Below are 9,996 nucleotides of genomic sequence, written 5' to 3'. Positions count from 1 at the left end.
TTGGTTTTATTTTCATCTGTATACAGAGCCGATATAAGCTGAAGGTAGGCACGCACTGCAAAGGCTCACGACATGCGGTCCGATTTTTGCCAGCAACCATACAGTTCGATTGATATAACTGCAGCGTGAAGTTTACGCCGCATCCACCCTCTACACCTTTTACCACGCTATTACCACTTTATATACATTAACGTTGGCTTTTATTATTTTGAGTTCGACACTTATAATGAATGTTACATTTCCTTTAGTATGACTTTTGTGTTATAACAACTATGGCATACTTTACCTTAATTTTACTATTACATTTCGTAGGAAGGAACTGGCTATTAACCTCTAATAATTATAGCTACTGCGCATTAACCGCAAAGTTGTATGAATATACTCAAGAACTTTATTATACAACTGCCAATTTCTACATGACAGTAACACTTCAAGTTACTTTGGGTGAATATATTATTATTGTGGTCGCTGCTTTTAACAAAAGGTATGATGTTTGTGTAGTGACAACATTGTGTTTTTACTTTTGCAAAGTTTGTATTGTGTCAATTTTAACGGATTTTAGTTTAACTGATACCTTTGCCTTAACAATTGAAGAAACTGACTATAAGGTGGAAAAAGTGAAAAAAGCATTTTGTATAAAATTATAACTTTATTAACATACAGCATTGACGTAATTATATTATAGCAAGTCTTTCACATGTAAAGACTGGCGGCGAACACGATGTCTCTCTTCAACAGTTTGATGGCGTCACTGAATTTGTTCTCCAAGTCCGTGTTTCCAATATTCTTCGCCGCTTGGCAAAGTTGTCGTAGAACCTCCTCAAGTCGTCGCATGCATCTGATTATTGAGCCTGCAAGAAATAGTCAATGAAAAACAGTATTAAACATTATGAAGAATATATAACGTATTCGAAAAAATTTGGTATCAATAATACCTTGACATATATAGAGATGATTTGTTAGTTCTTTTTTCATTCTGATAATTTGCAAAAATCTGTCCACACTCATTTTATAAATGCGAAAATTAAAATAGTTGTAAGTATTCTTAGACAGTAAGTACTCATTAAAGCGTGATCGTTTACGCAGCTTAGAAATTGAACCGATTAAAACTAAATTAGAAACCGAGAAAGCTCGAACCCTAAAAGGACATACACTACTTTCGTCTCGTTAAAATACACATTGGGACTTTATTCCGGAGAAGGTTGTCACCCAGGCGGAACCGCGAGCAAAACCTACTATAAAAATGAATGTATAAGTGTACCTTCAAACACATCGGTCATCTTGCAGATCTGCAGGAAGGACGCGCCCTTGGCCCACGCCAGCACCACGTCCATCAGCGTGCGCCCGAACTTGTTCACGTACTCGTCCTCGTCTAGATCCATTTTCGCGTCAATAGAAACTTTGGCTATTCGACGAGCGTATTCCTGTAACACATCATTCTCTTATTTAAATCTCTATTGTATTTGGTTGATAAAACCGCGATTTGTAGTGTAACTGTAATGTAGCCATTATTCAGTCGTGAACATGGTCTAGGTTTCATGTGATTCGTTACAGCGTTTCGTTGTATTTAAAATTTCAGTGTTCACTTAACTACACATATTTTTAGCGGCGATTGCCTAGTTAGGTATGGAATGGACTGCCGAAACGAATGTCCGCAGGTTCGAATCCTACGGACACACACCTCAGACTTTTCTAAAATTATATGTCTATACTTTGTGAATTATCGCTTGCTTTAACAACGGTGAAGGAAAACTTGTATACTTGAGAAATTCCCTATAGGCATTTTGTGGTAGTAGACATCAATCCGCACTTAGCCAGCGTGGTGGACTAAGTCCTTATCCCCGTCAGTAGTAGAGGAGGCCCGTGGCCAGCAGTGGGATTTATATTTGCATGAACCGAGTAGACAATGGATAGGTGGCTGTCCCGCGCGTGTGCCGCGCGTGTGCCGTACGATGCGCAGTGTGTACCTGCAGCTGGCGCAGCACGCCGCGCAGCTCGTCGCCCGAGGCGCTCGCCTGCGTGGAGTTCTCGTCGCACACGAAGCAGCTCACCAGCGCCGCGCTCTGCTCCGAGCTCAGCGACTTGAACACGCCGTTGAAGATCAGCTCCGTCAGCAGCAGCTCGTCGGCGCTGGCGGACACACCACATCAATCTTACCGACTGTCCACGACATATACAGGGTCATTTTGACATTGCGTTACTAAATGAAACCACATACTCGTCTTCACCTTTGCTGACATTGTGCCAAAAATTATCCATGAATAACGAATATTTTCACCAAAAAACCTGGTTTTCATTTTCTGATCATTTACTAGTTAAATGCGAATATGGCGTATGCGTGGGTGTATTTCTGACTGAAAGTTTGATGTTGCCACTGCAACGAATTCTCTTAGAGTAGTAGTAGTTACTTTAGGGCGCATAAAATTAAAATTACTTTTATTAATATTTATTTTGTTCGAAACTTACACTTTTTTTTATTTTAAATCTACGGCTCAAGTAACTTATTGGAAAGTGTTATTTCCAAGTAAATAAGTATGTGGTTTCATTTAGTAACGCGATGTCAAAATGACCCTGTATGTGACCGACGTCCCATTATACATATTTACATTTACCCACTTTACACATTTCATTGGTAGTCATGTATTGAATATACCGGTACGTGACTGGACAGTAGACATCGACCGACCATCGTACACACGATGATAAAACTGTCATACTAACCCCGTCCTGGTGAACCCTATGGAATAGTTTATAGTAGCCTGGTATAAATCCAGTAACACAGCCCAACATAATTCTAGCAACCGTTTAGAGACGTAACATCTCACTTTGATCGACGCAGCAACTAGGCTATGCCCCTATCTACGTCCCTAGGCGATGGTGACAACTTACTATCAAATAGGGGACCGGACAGGTATTACCAAAAAATCTGAAATTCAGTTTAAAGTAAAGTTTGTAATATTAAAAATATTATCTCATATTTGTTTTTGTAAAAGAGTTGTGATTTGTATTTTTAAATCAATAAATAAAATACAATAATTATAATATTTTTAGTCTATTCTTTACGGCAAATGAAACACCAATCACGGCGCATGACGTCACACACGTGGGTAAAATGTAAACAACAGACGTCATCTGGATGTCATACCACGTTGTGTTATTTTAATGCTTTAAAATAAATCGATGAATATTTCAATTAATTAAATCATTTGTACACCCAGGGAGGTTATGGTTATGAGATGTATTTATTTATGTTTTAGCTGCCACAAGGTATGGAATAGAATATTTATTTATATAGAATTCTGGTTGTTACACAGTAACCTGAGATTGCCTGAGATTAACACGGTCTATGCAGTGTTGCCAGATCATAATTTCTCTTTACCCCAGGATTATTTGGAATTTAAAATTTTACCCTTAAACCAATCATAAATAATTCGGTACTTTTTTTTCTATATCCTTATCTACGCAGACGCCACTTCTTTCTTCACTTCCACTTCAATAATTATTAATTTAATTATCTCATTTTATAAGGAACAACTAGCTGTACACGAAAATTGTATTGAATAAAAAATTATAATTGTTTCATGGCCTACAATTTTTGTAGGAAACATCTTTCTCTAAGCTCAATATTTATTACAATACCGTGTGAAACAATAGCTTTAATACCTTAACTCGTAGAATTACCCCAAAATTACCATAAAAAAATACCCTGCTGATTCAGTTTACCCTAAATCTAGGGTAAATAACCCTAATCTGGCATTATTGAATCACTGTCCAAAATGACAAGACTTGTCAAGTTGTTTTATCCACGTATGACGTCACACGAGACGAAATGACATAATGTAGCATTTGCGCGGAATTATAGCTATTTAACATTTAGGCATGGTTTTATGTACTTTTAAGCTTTATTTGTGCAAAATACTATTTTTCTTGGCTATTTATATCCACAATGATCAATTTAAAACACCTTCTGAAAATTTGTCCGGTCCCCTATTCGCAATAGCCTCTCCTGCCTTCGAAGGCTATAAAACGCTATATTCGTATCCACCTTACTATAATTTCTGTTGGTTTAAAACACCTACATACCTGCTTAACTCGCAGGCTATCCGTCCCTTAATCTCGATAACATCACTGGCGGTGCAGTATCCGAGCCGCCGCAACACTCGTTTCCTCTTCTTCAACTCGTCCATCTGCAGCACGCTCTTTGCCTTCTTCAGTTCAGCTGTGGCATTGACGAGATCCTCGTGGAGCTCTTGTTTCCTCTCGTACGCGGCTGTGAGTGCGCTTCGGTTTTTGTCTTTGTGTAACGGATGTGCGTATAATCTGTACGAAAATAAAATTATTAATAACTATCTTCTATTTATAAACTTAAATATTTATTTTAAAGTGGAAGTCGTTATAAAACTCTCTTCACTATCATGTTTTATTGTGGGATAAAGATTATTACATTACTTTGGGGTACACACTACGCACCTTGACATAAAGCGAGTATTTACATAGTTGATCAAACCAAAATATATTTCAATTTTCCTAAAAATAGTAAGCAATAACTTCGATCACAAACCTCTCCTCCAATATCTGTATTCTATCAACACATTCTTTGAACACTGGGTCGCCGATTTTCATATCTTTTATCGGGTTCAACTGCGGTGGTCCGTCGGGGAATCGTTTCTTCACTTCGCCAATGGTCTTCAGTACTGACTTGCGACTGTCCGAGGGCCGCAAGTCCTTAGGATAGTACACGCGTAGAGAACTTATTTGATAGATGAGCGTGTGAATCACTGGCACTACTTCCACGTCGCCCGCCTGTATTAACATTTTTAAAACCATAAAATAAGAACTGAACTACGTTTACAATATGTTATAATACTATGCATAAATTTATTGTATGTAATTTTAATAAATTAATTCAGCATACAATTTTAATATTAACGCAGCTTAATAAAACATCCTGTATATAAGTCTTATAGTGGTTAGGAGATCTTTAAAAATATAATACAAATTAAAAATAACTGCGTAATCTTACCTCGCCAGGCGGACACGGCACATTGACCTCAGTGTCTTTGTCCGTCGCTTTCTTGACGTGCAACAGAATGTCTACCACAATCACCGGGTCAGATGTCAATGGGTTCTCCTCCTTTTTACCTTTGCCCGCTTTGGTTTTCTGTCTGAAGTTCACTATTATACCCCAGTCGTATTCGTATTTCTCTGTTTTCACCTGAGAGCGATAATTAAAAATAAGTTAGTGCTGCTAACGTTCCAGAATTGGAATGCTATAAAAATAAGAATTCAAAGATTTCCACATCCGTATTACCGCTCAGCAAAGAAGGAAACAAGTAACCATTACCAGTAATGCCATATACTTTAAAGCAATCAATCAATCCACTGACGATATTATTATTCCATTGTGGAAGGTCGGATATGTGATTTACGTATCAAATATATACTAATAAAGGTTTAAGTAATATTGTTAATATAAAAAACTTAAACAACAATAAAAAAAAATAAAGTAATGCAATTAAAATTTTAAACATAATTTGAATTTTAATTACAAAAAATATTATCATAATTATAATATTATCCTACTTTAACAAGTCGTCCAGGTTGCAGAAAAGGTTTCAAGTATTCCGGCTTGGTGATGAACGACCTGAACTGATTGCCGAGCAGGTCCAGCTGCGATCGGATGCTGCAGTATGTGGCTATCGAGTCCTCATGCTCCACTGTCAGTGCGTCGTATTCTTTCTGCTTTGCTTTTAACTCTACCAAAAAATAAATAAGTCGTATACTAAAAAGCTATTATACATGATGAAACAATTTAGAATCCATTTTTAACTTTCATGATTAAATTGTAATATTTATTCTTACATCACTACATATACAAATAATCTTACTGTCAATGAGATCTGGAATCGCAGCTTGATTCTGGAACTGGAAGAAACTCCTCTCCAACATGTATTCTGGATTAATCTCTTCAACTCGTAACAAATTCAGTACCTAAAAATAATTCACACATTAAAATGTTATATCTCTGAATAAGGTTTAAACTAGGAGCCAGAAACGTTGACAGCTATTTAAGCAATTCTTAACCATCTTGTAACGATAAAATAAGTTTATAAGTAAAATGTGTTGCTAAATAAATTGAACCACTAACCATGTTATAAGTTAGATGAAAGGCGGAGTTGATAGGGTCTGCTTTGCCCTGCACCATGCCCTTGACCACGGTGGGCGTGACCTTCTCGTCTATCATCAGTATCACGATGCCCTTGTCATCGAGACCACGCCGCCCGGCTCGACCTGACATCTGGATGTACTCCCCTGATGATATCTATAAGAAATATAATGGATAATATAAGCACATTTTATTTTCGATAAATGAACAGGAACTGTTGTTGTTCATCTAAAGTTAAGATGCATACTGACTGCTAATGATGATACAAAAATTGCGACCTGATTTTTTAATAAGTTTTAAATTTAATCAAATGTAGCATTTAAATACTCAGTGGAAAATATATAGATAAAATAACAATATATAGATTAGTCATGTAAATACAAAATAGCACTGCCACTCCGTAATTATGGAGACTGGTAAATAGCATTATATGTAACAATATAAACGAAAAGTCCTCATAGATAAAGAACAAAGCTAATAACTAACGGTAATAAAGCATACTTACAAATCTAAATTCTTTTCCATCAAACTTCTGACAACTTGTGAACACTACAGTACGGGCCGGCATGTTCAAACCCATAGCGAATGTCTCCGTCGCGAATAGGGCCTGTAAAGTTATCCAAAAATGAACTTTCTGGTCGTCTGGTCATACCAGTAGCAGGAGCATGATACCATACTTTTAACAGTTACTTTTGTTTAAGTTACTTCCAACCCAAAAACTAATTATGTGCAATAAAATCAATCATATTAAATAATTTTACAAATCCGAATTTCTGTTTATACCTTGATAAGTCCCAAGCCAAACAATATTTCAATAGTTTCCTTCAATATGGGCAGCAGTCCGCCATGATGTATGCCGATACCGCGGCGCAGCAGTGGTACCACATTCTCTACTTGAGGAAGCTTGCGGTCCTCCTCAGAGAGAACATCCATTGCGTTATTAAACACTTCATCTACCAATTTCTTCTCCTCAACTAAAAATAACAAATGGGATATTATGATGACGGTATATTTTATAATATACCATGCCAATAACATAACACTCTGTATATTATAACCAAAACAAAATAGTACTCGGCTAGAAACTAAAATTTTAATTCAATTACTGATTTACTCTGGTTGCCACATTAGAAAAGAAATTTCAAATGAAATTCTTACTTGTATTAAAGTCAAGCTTCGCCATTTGCATTGCGTACAACTCGCAGTCCTTTTTGCTGAAACTGAATATTATGACGGGCGCGAAATTCCTCTCCATGATCATTTTGACTATGTTGAATATGTTAGTCTGGTTCTTATCGCGCGGGCCACCGCGACGACCACGCTGGTCGCCTTTAGCCGCGTCTCCAGCATTACTTAACACCGCCATTGCTGTGTTAAAGTTGTCTTCTTTGAACGTACCCTGTGGAATAACTGATAAATTAGTAACAAGGCGCATATTGAAATTAAATACGAGATTATATTTCTTGCCTCAGTGGCGTAGTTAAATTGTGTGTGTACTACAACTCTGCAGTCCCATTTTGGAATCTCAAGTCAAATAATATATCGGATTTGTGTACTCAATATCAGCTTGGAGTCTGGAATTTGTGTCCGAAATAGCTAAAGGCTCGTCCTATATCAAATCTGAGATGGAAGTCACATGTCAAAACATGGGTGCCCTAGTTACACATCTACTTACACCTTCGAGGATACAGGTGTAATATATGACTGTTTTTGTTTTCTTTAATATATTTTCATATTAAATACCTGCTCATCAACAACTAAATGTATGCCATCTCCTCCAGCCGGGAATATATAGTGCTGTAATGGAGTAGGTCTGTACTCTGTGTACACAACGTGACATGGCTGTGCGTGCAGGCGACACACCCACTCAGCAAATTGACGCGCATTCGGTATTGTAGCTGACAAGAACACATAGTGGACATTGTCTGGTAGGAGAATTAATGTTTCTGAAAACAAGATAAGTAATATTGTAGATATTATTTTTTAAAAAATTCAATACTGTTTTTATGGAAATAAAAATAATGTATTACCTTCCCAAAACGAGCCTCTCTCTTTGTCCCTCATGTAGTGAATTTCGTCAAATACCACCCACCCCACTTCTCGCATAACTTCTGAACCTCTGTACAACATGTTTCGTAAAATCTGCAAAAATATATTAAGAATTTATCAAGCGGCACCCTGAGTCTGTAGATTGTAAATGTTAAAAGCTTGTTGATCTTTGTGACTGTTTATTGTCAAAAATAAAATAAGTTGAATTCTATTAAGCATGTAAATTAATTTGATTCCCATCAAAACATGGTTAACAATGCAATGAATTTATATAATATTTTACCATGGCACATCCGAAATATAAACCAAAGGATATTGTTGCTGTCAATGTTCAGAACAATTGAGCTATGATTATACCTAAAAAAACCTATTTTATAGGTAGCATTGCCCATCTGTATTAGCAAACTGTTTCACAGCTTATTAGTGCATTAAAAGTAACAACTTAAAATCTATTGGTTGAAGTCAAGACAAAAGAGACCACAAAACTGTGTTACGGCAAACCAGTATGTAATTTATTATAGACAATTAGATTGGGTTAAATCTTGTTTTTTTTATATATTATTATAATGTTACCTCTGTGGTCATGATAAGACATGACGCTGAAGGATTTATGGTTACATCTCCAGTGATAAGACCAACATCATGAAATTCCTCAGAGAACTCTCTGTATTTTTGATTTGACAAGGCTTTTATAGGTGTTGTGTATATAACTCTTTGTTTGTTCTTCAGTGAGAGTGCTATTGCATATCTAGTGTAAAAAAAGAGGTCATAAAATAATACCAATAGCATAAAAAATCTCTTTTACAGATACTAATCATAATAGAACATAATATCATAAATATATTGTACAATGTTTACTACTTAGTAACCCTTTTTTACTATGACATCATTTTATCGCATTCTTACTACAATTAAGTAATTCAATATTATCCTTTGAAAAAGAATTGAATGACACTTACTCTGCTACGACAGTTTTTCCCGCTGAAGTATGAGCAGACACCAAGACTGATTGCAAGTTGTCTATACATAATATGGCTTCTTTCTGAAATGGATCTAATATGAAACTGTACTGTTTAGCTGGCTCAGATGTGAGAGGAGCAAGAGGAGCATAGTCATGTTTGGGAGGTATCGCAACCTCGTGCGTGCACCCCTCGTGTGCTTCTAATGTGTGAATTACAATACGGGAGTGTAGGAGATCTAGACTGAAAAGTTAAATAAAGAATGTATTATTTATGTTACTTTTATACCCATGTATATACCTTCGTCTATTTCAAATGAAATATATTGTGCAATTGTTGACACTACACTCTGTCTTACTTTATATCTCCTAATATATCCTCCTCTTCGTCTTTTTCTTTAGTTTTTTGTTACAGTCGTATCCGCATATTCGACCTCCTCGTGGTGACGTTTATTAGAAGCTGGCGTTAGCTGTTCCTTCGGTTGCCTAATACAAATTAAAAAATGCAGTGAACATGGAGAATTGAGAATAATAAAAGATAATGAATCAAAACTAAATTATAGGTTAAGTATAACTTACGACTCGTCTGCGCTGTTAATATTAGGGAGCTGTATAGCAGCCTCATTTCCTTCTGCCTCAAAGCAATCGAATAAATTATTTATATCTGCCATTGCATTAATGATCTTTCATATATAAAACAACAATGCTTCAAACAACTTGGATACAATTCTCTATTCGCCTCATGTCAACAGACAACAATGAACAACTGTCACTTAGCAGTGCCATTCTTAGGCTTGGCTTATACATCCGTTTTTTCAGATTT

The 9,996-nt window shown here is 36.3% G+C and overlaps 1 protein-coding gene across 1 annotated transcript; it reads right to left on the bottom strand.

Annotated features, from left to right (window-relative positions):
• Nucleotides 1–629: 629 nt before the first annotated feature.
• Nucleotides 630–9,945, bottom strand: LOC115443736 (exosome RNA helicase MTR4). The gene is given in 19 exon segments (XM_037445666.1): nucleotides 630–851; nucleotides 1,262–1,424; nucleotides 1,968–2,130; nucleotides 4,084–4,320; nucleotides 4,562–4,803; nucleotides 5,024–5,215; nucleotides 5,584–5,756; nucleotides 5,889–5,991; nucleotides 6,149–6,322; nucleotides 6,672–6,773; nucleotides 6,950–7,140; nucleotides 7,325–7,565; nucleotides 7,910–8,112; nucleotides 8,197–8,308; nucleotides 8,789–8,963; nucleotides 9,175–9,417; nucleotides 9,533–9,576; nucleotides 9,578–9,659; nucleotides 9,753–9,945. Coding segments are annotated over 19 exon segments (3,090 nt in total). The 5' UTR covers nucleotides 9,845–9,945; the 3' UTR covers nucleotides 630–693.
• Nucleotides 9,946–9,996: the final 51 nt, after the last annotated feature.

The sequence above is a fragment of the Manduca sexta genome, unplaced genomic scaffold (assembly GCF_014839805.1).
Source record: "Manduca sexta isolate Smith_Timp_Sample1 unplaced genomic scaffold, JHU_Msex_v1.0 HiC_scaffold_1932, whole genome shotgun sequence".
In the NCBI taxonomy this organism is placed as follows: domain Eukaryota; kingdom Metazoa; phylum Arthropoda; class Insecta; order Lepidoptera; family Sphingidae; genus Manduca; species Manduca sexta.
The sequence above is the reverse complement of the archived record's forward strand: the minus strand, read 5'-3'. Positions and strand labels throughout refer to the sequence as shown.